We start from the raw sequence: 17,995 nt of genomic DNA, 5'->3' as shown, positions 1-17,995 counted from the left end.
ATGCGCCCGCATGTCCCCACGGCAGCGGGGAAATGGGGGTGCTGGTAATACGGCTATGGCTCAGGTGCCACACGTAAAGCCCTCGGCCCTCGGGACTCACCCATACCCGCCCGGGGCCAAGTAGCCCAGTGTTGGCAGGACAGTTAGAGGCAAGGGAAACACTGCTGGGCACAACAAAAATAAAGTGATAAATAACAGTGCTGCAGCACAGAAGCCAAACAGCTTAAATTCCTGCCCCTGCCCAACCAGGGCGATGCTGCCTTATAGCACGGTCTTGCCATAGCACCCAGCTCTACACCACTAAACTCCCTCTGAGCCCCGCATGAGTTGCGGATCCAAAACAGGGCCAGGACTTGGGGGGTTTTGCTTTCATCACCCCTTTTCAGCCCCGATGCCTGGCTGGGCTGGAGCTGCTGGGGCTCGCAACAGCCGAGGGCAGCAGCCTGCGGTCGCTTGGCCCTGCGGAGAGCGGGCAGCGTGGCACCGACCTGCCGCTGGGGCTGCCAGGGCCCTCCAGCTCTGCTTCTCAGCCCGGTCCCAGGGACCGAGGCTCCAAGCATTTGTGCACTTGACCGAGGCAAAGAAAAGCCCCTTCCCTTCCCCTTCTCCCAAGCTGGCAGTATTTTTGCCTTTTGCTTGTTTGGTTTTTTTTTTCTTTAGTAGACAGTTCCCAGTGGTTATAATTATACAAGCCTCCCCCAATCAGTCATTAAATTAGCACCTTCTTATACATATATATAATATATATATAATTTATAGAGAAATTACTTTTGTAAACAATATTCTTCTACTCCAGAAGGAAGTGTAGTCCGTGGCATAATGCAGCTACAAACACGTATCTCAAAAAGAGGACCGGCAGCTCCGGGGAGCGGGTGGGAGCCCCGTGCCATCCCCCACCTCCGCATGCATCCCCAGCAGGACAGCTCTTGGGTGGAGAGGGAACCAGCCAGCTCGGTTTGGGTGTCACTGGTTTCAGCTGAAGCAAACTGGTCCGACTGTGAAACCAAACTGGTGCGAGGCGTCGCCGTTGTGAAAGACGGCCAGGTCCCGCAGGGGCAGCAGGGAGAGCTCCTCCGTGGTGAACTGGAAGATGGTGTCAGTGATGGAGGACTCGTTGTCCGGCTGAAACGAGCACCAGGAGCAGCTGAGCGGCACCGAAACCCTTGGCCTCTTGGCCTGAAGGACCCTCTCGAAGCACCCACTGTCCCCTTTACTGCTCCAGTTGCTCCTTGATTCACCCAACAGTCCCACCCAACAGTGGGAGAAAGGTCTCCAGCCCTGCATGGCTTCTCTCCCGTGTCCCCTGGAGCCCACTCCATCCCCTGCCACATCCCAGCCCGCTCCCCAAGACCGGGGCAGCTCCTTGGGCCTGGGGAGATGATCCTCTCCATCCCCATCGCAGTGTGAAGCCTCATCCCCCAAGTCTATCCCAAACCCTGGAGGTGCAAACATGCGCCGAGGGGCTCTGCAAATACCAGGGGGCTCTTCCAAGCAGAGAAGAGGGTCCGGTCATGGCTAAGCTTACCACGCAGCCTTGCAGGCTGGCTGCATAGCTCTGCTCCCGGGAGTCAGCCAGGAAGCGGATTTCCTTCTCCGGCTGGGGCTGGCCCTGCTCAGGAGCTGGTCTGCAGGAGTAGGAGACCTTCTGGGTGGCCAGGCGGCTGTGCAGGCGGAGGAAGCGGAGCTGCACCGGGCTGGCCCCTGCATACTCCAGCTGCAGGGGCAACGAGAGAGAAAACTGGGTAACAGGGGCTGCTTGGAGGGGTCTATGCTTCCCCCCAAGTCAAAAACTGAGCAGGATTCAGCTCTCTGCTAAAGCACTGGTTTGGATTTTCTTGCAGAGGGAGGTGTTGTATCCCACCATGCACAGCCAGTGGGACCCTGTGCCCAGGCATCGCCCCACCGCAGCGGGACAGGGACTAGGAGACCCCTGACCCTGTGAGATGGGCTTCGTGTCCCCTCGGCTGTCCCGGCCGGGCACTCACCAGGAAGCCCCCGGGCAGGGCACTGAACCACTCGAAGGTGTCCTCAGAGGCGTAGGTGCTCAGCCAAGCCTTGATGGGGACCTGCAGGGAGGGGGGCGGGGGCCATGTCACGCTGTCCCAACAGGCGACAGTGGCACCACCAGGATGAGGATCCAGCTATACCAGCCCATGCGTGTGACCTGTCCCTGCAGCCCGACCACACACCGTGACCAGGAGCCTCACCTCAAACTGCTCCAACAGCTCCCTGTGATTGCAGCGGTCGCCACGGCAGGGGACGGGCCACGCTGTCCCTCTCCAGCCACACCAACCCCCTATCCTCGCCCACCCTGAGCAGTAACGCGGGGCTGGAGGTGCCCTACAAAAGCCACCCCATACCTGGTTGTGGACGGGGGCTATGCAGGTCTCTCCCCCTGCCGTGAAGTTGCAGAAGGCCACCAGTGCATCCTGGGGGCTGCCCTGGTTGGGGTCGATGTAGTATTGCCCTGGAGGGAGGCAGAGGGGAGCTCCTGGCACCCAGTTTTTGGCATGGGGAGGATGCCATGCAGTGCCCATCCCAGCTCAGCTCGTGGCACATCCCTGGGCTGCAACCTCCATCCTCCTGGGATGCAGCCTGGTTGCCATCCCGTTGCTCCGGGGATGCCCATGAAACCCAGCTGAGCTCATCCCCCCAAATCCTCATCCCTTCTCAATTGCAAAGAGCTGCTCGTCCCCCCATGTTCGCCCTGGATCTGGCCAGTCTTCCCCACACCGGGACGGAGTGGGGAGGACTGGCCAGATCCAGGGCCAACATGAGGGGACCCCATATGCACCCCAGTACCGTCAGGCAGGCTGGGGTGAGCCAGCAGCAGCTCCTTGCAGGTGGCCGCTGGGTTGGTTTTGGTGCCGTTGGGATGCTCGATGAGAGCTTGCAGCTCCTGGCTCAGGGTGTCCAGCAGAGCCCAGACCGCGGTGTAATTCAGGTGGTTGGAGGGATAAATTAGGTGCTGAAAGAAAAAGTGGGGGATATAACCAAGCTGGCATTAGTCTCCCCTCTTATTTTAGCCAGGAACATTGCCAGGTGCTCAGGGAGGGGATGGGACATACAGGGGTCGGGACATACAGGGGACAAGGACAAGCGTGGTGCAAGAGAGATTAACCACATCTGTTTGCTCTTTGTGCAAGGACCTTGGTCCTTGGGCACAGACGACCTCAGAAGCAGTGGGACATGGGACAGCATCACTGTCAGCCCCTTCCTCCCAGGGTGGCACCCACCAAAGTGGGGATGGAAATCTCTTGTTCCCATACAGCATTGCCTCCAATGCACTCACCCGCAGCTCCTCCCTGGACAGCATCAGCATGGGCCCGCTGGGACCAGGGGGACCGACAAGACCCTGGGTGACAATGACAATGCTGGTGATGCTGGCTGCTGCCCACGAGCCCTCTGCCACACTCACAGCTCCTCCAACAACGCCGGCAGCCAGCCATCCCCAATGGCACAGCGTGGTGGGACCTCGCTGCCAGATTTGGGGGAGCAAAGGACCCAGATTTTGGCAGGAGAGGCTTTAGTGGCTCCGCTTACCGGCAGACCCGGTATGCCCCTGGGTCCCGGCAGCCCTGGGAAGCCTTTCAGCCCCTGCCAAAGGTGGGAAGAAAAGCAAGGTGGCGAGATGCTGCTGTGCCGAGCGACACCCCGGGGTGCCCCATGGGGCCACCCTGCACCCCAGGGAGAGGGCAGGAGGGGAGGGTGCCCCGCAGCAGGGCTGACCCTGGCTCCAGGCACTCCCCCCTACTTACTTTGGGTCCGGACAAGCCCTGGAAGAGAAGGACAAGACCGGCTAAGAGGGAGGCAGGCAGGATCAAAGCCTCATCCCAGTGCAACTCCCGTGGGACCAGGAGTGAACCCCAAACCTGCCAGGAAGGTGAAGGACTCACCGGTGTCCCGGGGAAGCCAGGGTGTCCCCACGGGCCAGGGGGGCCAGTGTCACCCTGCAAAGACACCAGAGGAGGTCAGGGAGCTGCACGGGGCATCCCCCAGCCCTATGCCCTTCTACAACCCAGCCCCTTCCTCAGGTGGATTTTGCATGGAAAGATGAGGAATTCACCCCAAATACTCACCTTGGTTCCTCCCGTCCCCCAAATACTCATCTTGGTTCCTCCCGTACCCCTCCACCCTGCCCTTACCTGCTGTCCCTTGGGTCCCGGCCTCCCAGGGATGCCATGGGGTCCCGGCTTGCCCTAGGAGATGTGGCAGGTGTCACACAGGGTAACAAGGGACAAAGGGGAGGGAGGACAAGAGCAAAACCTTTCACACACCTTGAAGCCATCGTCCCCTTGCTGGCCCAGGTCACCCACGCTGCCCTTCTCGCCCTAGGAGAGATTCGGGGAGAGCTTTGGTGGCAAAGAGGAGGGTAGAAACTCCCCCGGGACACCCGTCCCAGAGGGTGGGCATCGGGAACCCTGCTCTCGTTACTCCGTCACTGGTATTTCATCAGATAGGCAACGGAGGTTTTGCTTGCTGCCTGACCCTGGCAGGAGATACCTGCCTGGGAACATTTCCCCAGGCCAAACATCTCCTCACCTCCAGCAAGCAGCTGGAAATGGGAAATTCCCAGTTACGTCTGGCTGCAAAATTTCTGAAAAAAAAAACAAACCCTTTTGATTTGGTAGAATTACTGTACTCATATTGCTGGGGAAGGAGGAGGCGTGATGGAATGTCTGCCTCCCCTGCTCAGCTGCAAAGGCAAAACCGAAAGTATTTTATCCCAGACTGAAATAACATTCAAGAAAACCTTGGAAGTTCCCATGAAACACTTTGAGAAAATAAAGAAAATTTCTTGTGTGCTGAAGCCTTGTGGAGCAGGGGAAGAAACCCCAGCACAGCAGCTGCCCGCAGCCTCCCCTCCGCCTGCTCTCCCAGGCTCTGGCCTTGCTGAACGCCCTGGACTTTAGCTTCTGCCATTGCTCAGTTAGCTTGCAATAAATTTAAAGCTTTATTTGTTACTGGGGTTTCATTTTCTGAAGGATGTGAGCAACTGCCTGCCACCAGGGACTGCTTGTCACTCTTATTTACAGCCTTGCGGCTGATGGATGGGACCGTGAGGATGTGCTTGGCTTCTCAGGGCAAGGTTGGATCCATCAGCTCATCAGTAACGGCACAGAGGAGGTAGGAGCCTGTGCTGTGTCAGCATCAATGCTGAGAGCAGGGGATTAAAAGATTGTACACACTGCTGCTTGCAACTCCAGAAGGATGGAAAGGCTAGAAAAGGGACTGGTTTTGGAGAAAGTCTAAAGGTCCCATCACCCAGCACCTGGGGACACAGTGGTCAACCCCCAAGGAAGGATGCTGCAGCAATCAGGGTTCAAGAAGAGGGGAATAAGGGATTGCATCCAGAAAATTAAATGCTAGCCTGTGCCCGGACTCCCTGCTGTGCCCGGGGCTCAGGTGCCTGGTGCACATCACCTACCTTGTGTCCTTTCGGTCCAGGGTCTCCTTTCATGCCTTTCAGCCCTGGGATGCCCTAAGAGAGAAACAACACGGCACCCCATCACCCTGAGGCTGAGCTGCTCCCGTCGGCTCCCTGGCAAGGAGGGACCTCGCCACAACCTAGCTTGCTGCAAGGATTCTGAGAATTTCAGGCAGTTTTAGAAACTTTGAGTCATTTCTCATCAAATCTTTGATTTTTTTGCTTTTGGGAGGATCCCTCAGCAAACCCCATTAAAAATGCAATTCAGGTCCCTTGGCTGGTTGTAGAACATCCTGGCTTTATTTTGTGAAGCTTCCAAAGCCGGGATTTTTATTTTAAGTAGAGAAAAAACAATTTACAGTAATTTAAAAAATATTTGAGTAGGTTTGGTCAATGCTGGCTGCTGCAGTGCAGCCAGTCCCTCCAGCCACGGCAGTTCTCTGGGAACGTGGGGACAGACCTCTGCAAGCATTCAGCACTGCCAGGCATCAGACACTTCACTGGAAAGGAAGTATTTGGCCTCTAGAACAACATATTTGAAATTATGTGATTTGCCTGACTACACACGCACTGCTGGGATGCTAATTTGGGAAGAGAAGGCAAGATGAGATGGATGAAGGACAGATGGATGAAACACCTAGGAACTTCACTCGTTTTAAATGAGTCTCTACTTTGGTTGTTTGCAGAGCTGGGTTGCACAGTGGTACCCGCAGGGGCCAAATGGGGAGCACCGGCACCCCAAAACCTCCAAGCTAATACTCACATAGGGTCCTTGGGGGCCTGGGGGTCCTTCTGGCCCCTTGTCGCCTGGGTAGCCCTGAAATGCAAGAGTGAGAGACCCTGGCTGGTGGGCACAGCAGTGCGGCACAAGAGCAAGGCAGGAGGGATGCCCCAGTGCCTCTTGCAGGGAGAGCAGCCCACAGGGGCTGGGGGTGCAGGAGACCCCCTCTTTGGGCTGGAAGGGGCTGGGGACACAGAGCCCTCCAGCTACGCAGTGCCCCTATATTGGCTCAGGCACCCCAGCAGCTCAGGGGGGCTCCCAAGCCAAAGCAGCCCTCACCCTGGCGGGGCAAAGCCAACCTACCTTGGGTCCCCGGGGGCCTCTCGGGGGCCGGTGGCCCACCTTGCCTCGCTTGCCCTAGGAACAACAGATTAAAGACTCACAAGCAATTCAAGCCTGTTAAAGGCACTAAGCCAGCCGCCCCATGTCCCCCTCACTGCCCGCCCAGGGATGCCGAGCCCCCAGCAAACTGGGGCCCCTCTGTAAGACCTCTGAGAGCTCCAAGCATTATCCCCATGCCTCCTGCCACCCTCCATGGGGACAACGGTGCCATTCACCTGTCTGCCAGTTTCTCCGGGGACCCCTTCTTCCCCTTCACTCCCCACATCACCCTGGGGAAAGAAGAGATGAGGGACATGAGTCACCAGCAGCCAGGCCACATCCCGGACCTGGACTGGGGAAAAGGGGCTGCTGCCTGCATGGAGATGAGGGCAGAGCTCACCAGGTGCTGTGGGACCCTGGAGATGGACACCAAGGCCATGGTGCAAAGCTGGCCTGTGAAAGGGAGGTCTCCTGTCCCCCCTCAAGGGCACCTGGCCCAGGATGGAGGCAGCCCTGTGGGGCTGAGCTGGGGAGACCTGCCAGCCCCTCACCCAAAAACCAGCCAAGACAGCCCAAGGACATCTAAGGGCTCTGTGTTTACCAGGCACTGATGCGCGGTTGTCTTTACAATGGGGAGAAATGGGCCCCTCTGGGGCAATTCCCCCTGTTTTTTCTCCATGGACCACAGCAGGGTTGACCAGCTCAGGCTCAGCCACCCCATACCCAGTGGCCGGTCCCCCTCGGGTGCCATCTGCAGAGAAGGATTTCAGAGGTACCTTTTCTCCTTTGCGACCTTTCCGCCCTTTAGGACCAGCTTGTCCTGGAGACCCCTAAAATCCCGAAGAGAAGGAAACCCCTCCATAAGGATGCTGTGCCAGGGATGTCCCCTCCCAGCCTCCCTCCCTGCTCTCGCCATGGCGTGCACAGAAGGATGCTCTAAGCTGAAGTCTCCATTTGAGACTTTTGCCCCTCTCTGCAGCAGGCTGGGCAGAGCAGGGCCACAGGGGTGTTTCAGCAGGAGCAGGAGGTGCTGCCCATGTGGGACCTCACTGCAGTCGGGAGATCCTAGCATCCCACTGCCTGTGCCAGGGAGAACCAGTATGGCTCCATCCCACTCCTCACCGTTTGCCCCACTTTTCCTGGCTTGCCTGGCTCCCCTTTTGCACCTGCCAGGCCCTAGGAAGGAAGACAAAAATCAGCCCAACTCTGACCTGGGCTGTGAGGAAAGCCAGAGGTGGAGAAGTGGGGCAGCAGAGAAGCCTACTCACCTCGGTGCCGCTCAGCCCCATGACTCCAGCTTTACCTGGTGGCCCAAGAGGACCCTGAGTTCATTTGGGGACAAAACACGAGGCTGGCATCAGCTCTGGATTATTTGGGGGAAGGCAGAAGGATACAAAGCCAGCTGCCTTGCCCTGGGGTCTGTGCTGGAGCTATGCTGGGGAGGGCCACCCTGCGGGGAGGGCCACCCTGCGGGGATGTCCCCTGCCCATCCCCTTAGCAGAGAGAGGAGTTACCTGCCGGCCCGGCTCTCCCTTGGCACCTGCCGCTCCTCTGTCTCCTTCATGCCCAGTATAGCCCCGGAGCCCAGGGGCACCTGCTGGCCCACGGGCACCCACTGCGCCCTGCGATGCACATAGATGGGGGCACTGGTTACACCCCAGCCCAACACCCCATCTGGAGCAGCATCCCAGCAGCCACCCCTCGAGGGTCTTCAACTACACCGAGCTCTTGCTGTCTGCGTTGCAAATCTGCCTGGAGTTTATTCCGCATTCTGACCTCTCCCAGCAAAGGCAATTGCCTGAGTTAAGGACATGTCGTGCCTGGGCAGACTGGCACTGCAACATGGGAAAACTGGGATGCAAATGGAATTTATCCTGCAGCTGTGTGCAGGGCACCAATAACATGTCTGTGGCTCTATGCATGTCAGGATCACGACTGTAAAATGCATTTCAGGGCAGCGCAAGTAGTCCTGAGCACAGGGTGGTTCCTGGAGCCCTCTGACCTTACAGACACCTGCAGATTCGCCCTGCGAAAGCAGAGGAGGGGGAAAACAAATGCCCTGGACTTGCCTCAGGCAGGCTCCAACAGCCAAGAGTTAATTGCACAATAGCCGCGGTGCTTTTGCACTGTTTTTAATAGCTGTATTAAAATGCCTTTACAGAGCTTTGGCTCTAGGGAAACCAAGGAAACGATGACTCACTTACAAAGCCATTACAGGGCAGGACCTGGGAGACACAGCCCGGCACTCGGGCTGGCAGAGCTTGCTTTGCGGTCACCCCTGGGTGTCACACAGCCCCAGCCCCAGGCTCTGCTGTTCCATCACAAGATGCCACCAAACCTCTTTCCCAGGGAAGTTTTGCAGGGGCAGGGCTGGTACTCACCGCTGGACCGCGCTTGCCGCCATCTCCCTTGAGTCCGTCATCTCCAGCGAGTCCCTGCGGTGATGTGGGGGATTTAGAATAAGCCTATCACCACCATGTGCTTCGCGCTCAGGCCCTGTCCAGGTATTTTAAGCATCTTCTCCCTCGTACCACATTCAGCTGGCCAAGGCACATGCCCAGGCAGCACCCGGGCACCGCGTAGGAGTGAACATGATTCAATAGCAGGAATGGGTCTTTCACAAGGCATCCCCAGGTGCCAGAATGAAATGGTCTGATTTTTGGGGTGGGGGCACCTCCTGGGAGTCCATGCCAAGATGTGAAGCATTAAAAAACCCTTCTCGCTCCTGAGCCCCCTGGCCTGGGCAGTTAAGGGGCAATAAATCCTTTGGCTTTGGTTTGCATTGGAAATGGTGAAGCACTGGGGAAGCCTTTGGCAGCTCCTGGCTCTATAAGATCCCAGGCATCAGTACCTCTAATCCTGCAGCACCAGTGGGTCCATCCATGCCTCGTGGCCCTGGATCTCCCTGCGGAAGAAGGGGAAACAGCTCTGTCCCCGGAAAACCCCTTCCTTGCCTTCTTGACTTTGGATCTCAGGCAACAAGGCAGGGAGTGTCCCATGGCAGGTCCCCCACCCAGCTCCTCCACCACAACCAGCCCCACCACATCCCCCGTCAGCCAGAAGCAGAAAGCAGAGCTTGGCAAAAGACCAGAAAAGGGCATTTCATCCAGAGGTGAAGGGTTGGAGCCATCACCCCACCGTACCTTTGTTCCCTCGGGACCATCGAGCCCAGGAGGACCTCGGAGACCCGTCCCACCCTGTTCAGGGCACAAGCAAAGGAGCCCCATTGATTCAACCCTGCCCAGTGCTCCCAGTCACACACACGTTCCCCCCTGCCATGTCTGCGATCAGCCAAAATGGGAGGAGGGACACGATCTGACTTACAAACCGTCCTCTGGTTCCAGCAGGTCCCGCAGCTCCGGTGACACCGACCTGGCCCTGGGACACAGAGGCAGATGTGCTCAGCAGGGTCCCAGCCCAGCCAGGGGGCAGGAGGCTGGAGTTTGGCCAGAGGCAGCATTAACCCGGACTGCCCGGCAAGTCCAAACTATCCTTTTGTGCCCACAAGACCTAGTTTTGAAGCCATGCCCATGAGACACAAAACTCCCTAATTATGGAGATTTGCTGATTCCTAGTGTTTTCTGCAGCTCCTGGAGCCCAAGGTGTCCCAATGCAGGTGAGCCCCCCTCCTCAGCACCCAGCACCCAACCACCAGCCTGCAGGGATGCTGTGAGCCCATAGGGCTGAGGCAGCTCCCTCTCTGTACTTGCCAGCAAACCTTCTTGGCCCTTCTCTCCTTTATGGCCTTTTTCTCCAATTTCCCCGGTAGCAGCTCCCGGGCCAGGCACTCCAGGAGGGCCCCTGGGGCCAGCATCACCCTGCTCAGGGATGGAGACAGAGGTGTCACCAGAGAAAGGAAAAAGGAATAACAATTAAATGAACTTCTGCATGGAAATGATGTGTTTCACCCTCTCACTGGGTGCCACAGACAGGAGAAGTTCACCCTAGGGTGCTCAGGAGAGGTGCTAATGGCAGGTCTGAGCCCTGCATCTCCAATTGTCCTCAGCCATGGGGACACCCGTGTCCTGCTTCTGCCCCCACCACGCCAAACTGAGCAGTGCAGGCTGAGCAGGCTGCGGGTGTCCCTGAGGTGCTGCAAGGAGCAACAGATTTAGAGGCACTCCTCACCTTCTGTCCCTGCGGTCCTGGCTCGCCCGGGTCTCCAGTATCACCAGTGGCACCCTGCCCGGAGAAGAAACATCAACATCAGATGCAGCAGCTGCTCTCCAGCCCCATCCCAGTGGGAGTTAAAAGCTGAGCTGACTTCCATGGGCTTCTCCACCCTCCTCTGGCCGGGATTTTGGTGCTGAGTAAGAGATGGCCCTGCAGCTTTGCCTGTGCCAGGGGTCACCCCCAGCCCTGATCCAAGCTAGCCCAAAAGCGAGTGAGGACAAACTATGGAGCACAGCCAAGCAGCAGCTCCCCCCAGTGAGGGGACCCCAAAGCATCAGCCCCCTCCTTCCACGGGGGCACCTCAGCCTGTCTGTGGCCAAGCCGTAGCACGGGCAGTTGTTCAGAGCCAGAGCGCTGGGTGGCACACCTTTCCCGTCCCCGTCCCCATCCCCTGGCAGAGGCCTCCAGCAGTGACTGCCGTGGTGTCAGCCAGAACACATACCTCCTTTCCTTGCTCCCCAGGTCTCCCCAGCGGCCCTTCTGGCCCATCGTCCCCCGGCTCTCCGGGGTCCCCTCTGATGCCCGGAGCTCCGCAGGTTCCTGCCTCTCCCTTCATAAGACAAAGATGACGAGGATTATTCTTGGCTGACTTTTCCAACTGACCCTGGCTCTGCCCTCCATCATTTCTCACCATACGGTAGCCCCAGTTTTCCTTGTGCCAGGTACCAAAGCTTTGTGGGGATCTGGACCCCCCTACCACACGCAGCAACAGAAATCCCCAGGCATGAGGATGCTGGGGGTGGATTTCAAAAAGCCCCATGTGGATTTAGGTGCCTGCCTGCCCCTGCAGCAGCGGGGCCAGGCGAGCCCAGCGCCACCAGTGGTTTCGCCCCCAGCACCCAGCGGGAACTGACCTGCTCGCCTTTGGACCCTGGCTGACCCTCTGCTCCCAGCAGTCCCGGTGGTCCCTGGGGAGGAAACACACAGCCCAGCCCTAGCACAGCTCATTTACACCACATTGCTCAAAGCCTTTGGCTCAGCTAATGCAGACACAGCTTTAACCTCCTGGATTAGTTAAGATTCCACAACCACCTCCCTTCCTACCCCCAGAGACAGCCGAGCGAAGGACAGGGTTCCCCAGCTGACGTACCTGCTCGCCATCCAGCCCGCTGACACCAGCTTCCCCAGAATCTCCTGCATCACCCTGCCAGAGGACACACAGACATTAGGACAGGCAGCCATGGTGGTCCTTCACGCAGGTCCTCTGTGCACCCCACTGCCCTAGCCCCCACAGGAGAGCTTACAAGGCTCTTCTCCCACCTCGCACCAGACACGTAAATCCCCATCCCACTGGACAAAGCCAGTGGCCAAACTGGGAGGCGTGCTTGCACCTACAGCCACAGGAGGAAAACCCCGCTTTAGGCAAGCAGAGCGATCCCAAGGCTCTGCCTGCCTGGGCAGCTCAGTACTCACCTTCTCTGTCCTTACCTTCTCTCCTCTCATCCCTGAAAGCCCTTCAGGTCCGTTTGGACCTTCCCGTCCCTGAAAACAAACAGTCCGTATCAGCAGCAAGGCATTGCACTAACTCAGGAGGCCTTTGCAGCTCCCGAGCATGGGTGGCAGGGGCTGGGAGGCCCCAGCACACCATGTCCCCATGGGCAGAGAAACCACTCGCAGCTTCTCAGGCCCCTTGCACCAGCTTCCCTTTTCCTTCTCTTCTTGCACGTGCTTTTGGGAGCTCCCTTAAAAGTGTTGCACCAGAAAAATTGCTAAGCTGTGTCCTACCAGCAGAGAACAAACAGCTGAGACAGGAGGTTGTGTTGTGCATCAACTGAAGAAGCCACATCTGCACTCACCGGGTACCCAGGTGGACCAGCAGCACCAGCCGCTCCAGGAGCCCCTGTTTCTCCTGCCAAGCCAGGCTTCCCAGGGATGCCATCCAGCCCCCGCATGCCGGGAATACCCTGCAAGGCCAAAAGGCCACTTAGACACTCCAAAATGCAGCGTGGGGTGCAGCTCCAGGGAGGGCAATGCCAGCAGGAGCCCCATGCCTGAAGCAGTTAGGCCACCATGGGGTCTGCAAGGTACCACCTGTGCCTGGTGGGTTCCAGTACCTCATCACTGCAGGTGCAGGAGGACACTGCTGTCCCTGTACCCTACTTGTCACCACCCAGCCACCCAGACAGGGTTTGGGTCATTCTCTGCCCCACGACCGGCCTGGACACAAAGCTGCCTCCAGAGCAGACACCTATCTTGGGACAACACCCAACTTCAGCCTACAGAGCATCTCTGCAAGCTACAGCTCTCCCACTTACAGGCAGCCCTGGAAGCCCTCGAGGACCCGGGTCTCCTGCTCTGCCCTGAAACAAGAAGGATGTTCAGCAGGATGGTCATGGCAAGGAGGCACAGGGGACCCCGAGCAGGGTGAGGCTTTGCTCAGACAATCCCCGGGTGCCCAGGCCACCTCAACGGTATCTGTGCAGCATCAGGACAAAACCCAGCCAGCAACAAGCAGGACCAGGGTCCTGCCTGCTCCCACAAAAGGGTCCGGGATCCGTGCTGCTAATGCTATAGGTAGCACACGATATATATTGCAGAGTATTGCACATCCACATGGGACCATGGCAGAGGGACCGGAGAAGCCAGGCACACAGGGAGCACGGCGAGCCCTACCTGGGAACCAGGAGCGCCTCGTGGACCAGGGGGACCTGGCAGGGCCTGGGTGGGGAAAAGCACCATCAGAGCCCCACGCCGCAGCCCTGACTGCTCCCCTCTCCCCGGTTTAGCTCCCTGATGCCAGTGGCAAAGATTTCCCATTTTCCCATATCCAGCCCAGCAAAAGCAACTTGCTCAGTGCTTGTCCGGGGCGGCTGGAGCTGCCCAGGGTGGCAGCAAACAGCACTCACCTTGGGACCAGCTTTTCCTGGAAATCCCGGTGGGCCTTGGGCTCCCATTTCTCCCTGTTAGGAGGCAAGAAAGATTTCCTTTCCTCCATACGTTTTAATACAGTAACCTCTTAAGGAAAAAAAAAAACAAACCACCAAACCAAAAAACAACAAGCAACAAACCAGCTGCCTGCCATCTTATAACAAGCCACAGGAGTTTGGGCAGATGAAGTGCTGGAGAACCACTAGTTCACCCAATGTGGGAGCCAGCTCCAGCCATTCTCCTCCTGCCACCTCTGCAGCCTCCCTGGCACAGCTGATGGAGACCGTTCACAGATACCACCCAAACCCATCCATTGGGTTCGTCAGCCCAACCCAAAAATGTTTCTGAAGCCTGGACTCTCACCCCAGTGCATTCCCTTGCTGCTGTACTGAATTTCCCAGCCTTACCTTGTCTCCCCTGCGCCCCGGCCTCCCACGGTCACCGGCAGGTCCCGGGTAGCCCTGGGGAGAGCACGGCATTAGGAGGCAGCCAGGGCTGCCCGGCATCTCAGGGGTTTTGGGAGAAGGTGGCTGCTAAGGCTGAGTTCTCGCCCAGGGAAATGCAGGACGCCGGGCACGGCAGGAGCCCTGGCAGGACAGCAAGTGCCTGGCTGGAGGCAGCACTGCTCCAGCGAGCCTCCCCCTGAACCCGTCTGCTGCCTGCAGGCAGGTAGGCAGGCAGGCAGCACTGTACGCCCTTCCACAGGCAGGTCTATCACTTACATAGGTGCCGACAGGTCCTTGCGGCCCCTCCGAGCCAGGCTTCCCAGGCAGCCCCTGCCAGGCAAGACGAGGACATTAACAAACCTCCACTCCCGGGATGTGGGCAGGCATCTTCCTGTCCTTGGTGTCCACATCTGAACCCATGGGATCCCCCCGGGTCTCTCCATGGCAGCCAAGAGGCTCTCAGGGCTGTTCACCACCGTCACTGCTCCAACCAGCCCAAGCCCTAGCTCTCACCTTTGGGCCCAGGGAGCCTGGGTCTCCATCAGGTCCAGGTTTTCCCAGAGAGCCCTTTGGAAATATTTGGGGAGGAGGCGTCAATCAAAAGGCTGAGATGAGACAAACCCCACCGAGCCACTGCTGCTGCCTCTGTGCTCACAGCCAGGTGTCACCTAGTCCAAACCAGGTTGCTGGGGACAAACTCCGCCACTGTGGCCCATCCTGGTGGTTCCTGCACACCAGCACCCCATGGCTGGCTTTCCGGCAAGGTTGTCATCAGGGAAGGTGGCGATGCTCACTCTTGGGGTCATCACCAAGCCCAGCTGAGAGCAGGCTCTCAGGGAGGAACTCTTCCAGCTGCAAGAGCTGCTCTGGGTCTCTATCCCAGTAGGCAAGAACATGGGACTGGCCTCCCTGAACCTGTACCATGCATTTCCACCTGGGATGGAGCAAACGCTTTGATTCCCTCCCAGGACTCAGGACCATGCTGCTATTCAGCCACCCAAGTGTGAAGGGTTTCCACAGGCTGCCGTCCCCCACAGAGACCCTGCTAGGCTTGGGGAAGCTGCAAAGTCCCTCGGGCAGGCTGATTCCTTGGGGAAATTATTCTGCTCTTCCCTAGCCCCAGCTATTTCTGCCACTGAGGATTTTTTATGTCTTTTAACAGGAAGTTAAGATCAGGTCCTACAGATGCCCTGATCTCCTGCTGGGTCCAAGGTGGAAAAGTCCCCTATCCCCCACCAGTAGCACCAGCCCTGCTGACTTCCCACCTAAGAAAATGCGGAGTTCATGCAGAAGGAATATTTTTTTTTCCTTACTATCGATCCAGGAGGTCCTGCGTGCCCGCGGCCCCCCTGCAAGCCAGCAAAACCCTGGAGGAAAGGGCGGAAGATGAGCAATGGAGGGAAGACAGAAGTAGGAGGGATGGAGAGGCTCTCCCCTGCCAGCACATGGTCCGAGACCAACCCAAACCACAGTGCAGCGCCCAGGGCCAGGCGTAGGTGAACGGCTCAGCCTGTCGAAGGCAGCACTGGTGCTTTCCACTTCAAACCAGCTCTTTGGTTTCTCGTTGTTGAAGCACCGCGGTTGTGTGTGTACACACACACAATGCCCACACATGCATCTAGACAGTGCTGTGCAATGCTAACAACAAACTCAGATGTGCAGAACATTTTTCATATTTTGTTTTGAGGAAAGTGCCAAATTTTTTTCTTTTGCATTTCAGAGCAAAGATAAACAAATATTAGAAATCCTGCAGAAGGGAAAACTTGCCGCCAGCCCAGGTCTTGCTGCTGGACCTGTTTTGGATAGCAGCATCAGGGATGAGAAATCATTTTGCAATAGCCAGTTCTTAAACGCACTGCCCCATTCCCTCTCCTTCACCCTTCAGCACGATTCTCAGCAGGTCCCTGCCTGCAGCTGCACCCAGAGGAACACCCTCTGGCTGGTCTCACTCTATTAGGGCCACCCACCGCTTGCACCCCAGCCCATGGACATGCTTTTGAGGCACATCCCCAAGGGGAGAGAGCCAAGCAGAGGGGAGGAAGGACAGAAATCAGACAACCATGCAGCTCTACTCACTAGTGGTCCCCTCCTGCCCGGGCTGCCCATGGTCCCTGGGAGACCCTGCAGGACAAGGAAGGTGATAATGAGGATGGGGAGGCAGAGGCAGTCTCTCCCAGGCCCACCATGCCAGCCCAGAGCCACCTGATGCACATCATGGCAAGGTCCAACATGGTGTCAAGGTCTTGACCCACATGGCCATGGGGATGGTGGGGTTGGGAATTGTCCCCCCCCGCCGGACTCAGCTCCCCCTCTCGATGCAACCCACCGCCCCAGCCCTCGCCCGCAGTCAAGTACAGAGTGTAGGATGGGAACCTGTGTACCAGGCTTTCCTTCTGTGCCTTCCACTCCCAGGATGCCCCGCAAGCCCTGGAAGGAGAGTCTTGTCTCAGGAAAGCAGAGCCCGGTGGCAGGGTGCCCCCATCAAGGGCTCATCCAGCCCCAGAGCCTCCCTCCAGTATTAACAGGTGGCAAATCAGCAGTGGCATGGTCTCCAGCGTGCTTTTCTGGTCTGTATTGAGCCATGGGTTATTAGTGCACGGCTCATCCCCACACAGCTCCCACAGCTCCTCCCTGCTCCATCCCACCTTTGGATGCCATCACTGGGAAATAACATGAGTGTGGGAGAAAACCTGTTCCCACCGTGAATAGCTCGACCATATTTTTTTCCCCTCTTGCCCCAGCTATTTATTCCTGGCTCCTTCACCAAACACGACTCTGAATAACAGGATTTTCTTAACAAGTTGTTATTTCCTGAATTTTCTTAAAAAGTTGTTATTTCCTGAATTTTCTATGCTCAGGGTTAAGAGGGAAGTTGTGGTTTTGGGCAGGTGGTTTGTCAAAACACTTCATGCAATGTGCAAAAGCCTGAGCTGCTAGTTCCCAACTTATCCTGTGCAAGTTCCCCAGCAGAGCCCGACCCTCTGATCCGGCCGCATCCTGGGATGCTGCTCCCCAAGATCCGGCTTCCCCGTCCCAGCGCTGACGGCACCATGCACCAGCACAAGGACGTGGGTCATCTGCTACTTACGGGCAACCCAGGGACTCCGACCAGCCCACGCTGACCCACGCGGCCCTGGAAAATGAGAAGCATTAAGAAAATCATCCTTCTGCCAGCAATAAAGCTGCATATTTAGAGCCAAAGGGGGTGCCCAAAGATGCCGTGGCTCATCCCCAGCACATCCCAAGCCACCCAGCAAGGGGTCTCCAGGGTTGTTTCAATCTCCCACAGCCAAAGATGCTCCAAGATTCAGCTACAAGTACCAGCACCCCGTTAGTTACCCGGGCTCCCCGTGGTCCTGGGGTTCCCTTCGGGCCATCAGGTCCTCGGCCTCCCTAAAAGTCACACAAAGGGAAACACAGCCATTTTAGGCCAACCTGCAGGTCTCCCCCAGCCCCTCCACCCCCGTGAGCACCAAGGGGACTCCTCCAGCCACCACCACGTCGGCAGGTCGGTGCATGGCCGTAGAGGGTGAAGGGACGCCATGCATGGGGTGGGGGGCCAAAAGGCTGGGAACCTTCCCCGGGGGTCATCGCGATGCTGTCCCCTGGGTGCTGGGACCCACGCTGGAGGTCATGGGCAGGGTGGCTGCATCCCTGCCCTCCATGTGAGGATGAGGGCAGTCCACGGGAAACCAGTGGACACAGTGGTAAACGCTGGTGCTGACCTTGGGTCCCTCGCTGCTATTCAGCCCCGCTGGGCCCATCTGGCCTTCTTCCCCCTGTCAGGAGAGAGGAGAGGAGTTGGCCAGGGCAAAGGCAGCCTCTGATCCTCTGCCTGCTCCCCCAGCCACAGCAGCTACCGTCCCCTTGCCTTCTGTAGGGGAGAAACACAGAGAGCATAGCTGGAGGTGACATTAATTAAATGGCAACATGACCTGGGGCACTGGTTGAGGTTCAGGGTGGGCATGAGGACTTCCC

At 57.8% G+C, this 17,995-nt stretch overlaps 1 protein-coding gene across 1 annotated transcript in view; it reads right to left on the bottom strand.

Annotated features, from left to right (window-relative positions):
- Positions 1-817: 817 nt before the first annotated feature.
- Positions 818-17,995, bottom strand: part of LOC148056207 (uncharacterized) — a 98,957-nt gene continuing 81,779 nt past the window's right edge. Inside the window, exons 28-69 of the mRNA XM_087753324.1 lie at positions 17,743-17,796; positions 17,357-17,410; positions 17,106-17,150; positions 16,391-16,444; positions 16,094-16,138; positions 15,331-15,384; positions 14,531-14,584; positions 14,294-14,347; positions 13,979-14,032; positions 13,550-13,603; positions 13,317-13,361; positions 12,959-13,003; positions 12,500-12,607; positions 12,132-12,185; positions 11,794-11,847; positions 11,558-11,611; positions 11,146-11,253; positions 10,659-10,712; positions 10,241-10,348; positions 9,855-9,908; positions 9,674-9,727; positions 9,382-9,435; positions 8,912-8,965; positions 8,045-8,152; positions 7,799-7,852; positions 7,653-7,706; positions 7,307-7,360; positions 6,767-6,820; positions 6,513-6,566; positions 6,192-6,245; positions 5,429-5,482; positions 4,278-4,331; positions 4,146-4,199; positions 3,897-3,950; positions 3,759-3,776; positions 3,544-3,597; positions 3,293-3,355; positions 2,803-2,968; positions 2,361-2,467; positions 1,986-2,066; positions 1,526-1,714; positions 818-1,122 (exon numbers count right to left, since the gene is read on the bottom strand). Of these exons, the coding sequence (XP_087609450.1) occupies positions 973-1,122; positions 1,526-1,714; positions 1,986-2,066; positions 2,361-2,467; positions 2,803-2,968; positions 3,293-3,355; positions 3,544-3,597; positions 3,759-3,776; positions 3,897-3,950; positions 4,146-4,199; positions 4,278-4,331; positions 5,429-5,482; positions 6,192-6,245; positions 6,513-6,566; positions 6,767-6,820; positions 7,307-7,360; positions 7,653-7,706; positions 7,799-7,852; positions 8,045-8,152; positions 8,912-8,965; positions 9,382-9,435; positions 9,674-9,727; positions 9,855-9,908; positions 10,241-10,348; positions 10,659-10,712; positions 11,146-11,253; positions 11,558-11,611; positions 11,794-11,847; positions 12,132-12,185; positions 12,500-12,607; positions 12,959-13,003; positions 13,317-13,361; positions 13,550-13,603; positions 13,979-14,032; positions 14,294-14,347; positions 14,531-14,584; positions 15,331-15,384; positions 16,094-16,138; positions 16,391-16,444; positions 17,106-17,150; positions 17,357-17,410; positions 17,743-17,796 (2,844 nt within the window). The 3' untranslated portion in view covers positions 818-972. The remainder of the gene's footprint in view (positions 1,123-1,525; positions 1,715-1,985; positions 2,067-2,360; positions 2,468-2,802; positions 2,969-3,292; positions 3,356-3,543; positions 3,598-3,758; positions 3,777-3,896; positions 3,951-4,145; positions 4,200-4,277; positions 4,332-5,428; positions 5,483-6,191; positions 6,246-6,512; positions 6,567-6,766; positions 6,821-7,306; positions 7,361-7,652; positions 7,707-7,798; positions 7,853-8,044; positions 8,153-8,911; positions 8,966-9,381; positions 9,436-9,673; positions 9,728-9,854; positions 9,909-10,240; positions 10,349-10,658; positions 10,713-11,145; positions 11,254-11,557; positions 11,612-11,793; positions 11,848-12,131; positions 12,186-12,499; positions 12,608-12,958; positions 13,004-13,316; positions 13,362-13,549; positions 13,604-13,978; positions 14,033-14,293; positions 14,348-14,530; positions 14,585-15,330; positions 15,385-16,093; positions 16,139-16,390; positions 16,445-17,105; positions 17,151-17,356; positions 17,411-17,742; positions 17,797-17,995) is intronic.

The sequence above is a fragment of the Nipponia nippon genome, unplaced genomic scaffold (assembly GCF_047370975.1).
Source record: "Nipponia nippon isolate SJK-2023a ecotype South Korea unplaced genomic scaffold, ASM4737097v1 scaffold_16, whole genome shotgun sequence".
In the NCBI taxonomy this organism is placed as follows: Eukaryota; Metazoa; Chordata; class Aves; order Pelecaniformes; family Threskiornithidae; genus Nipponia; species Nipponia nippon.
Note: the sequence above shows the minus strand (reverse complement) of the source record. Positions and strands in the feature narration are given on the sequence as shown.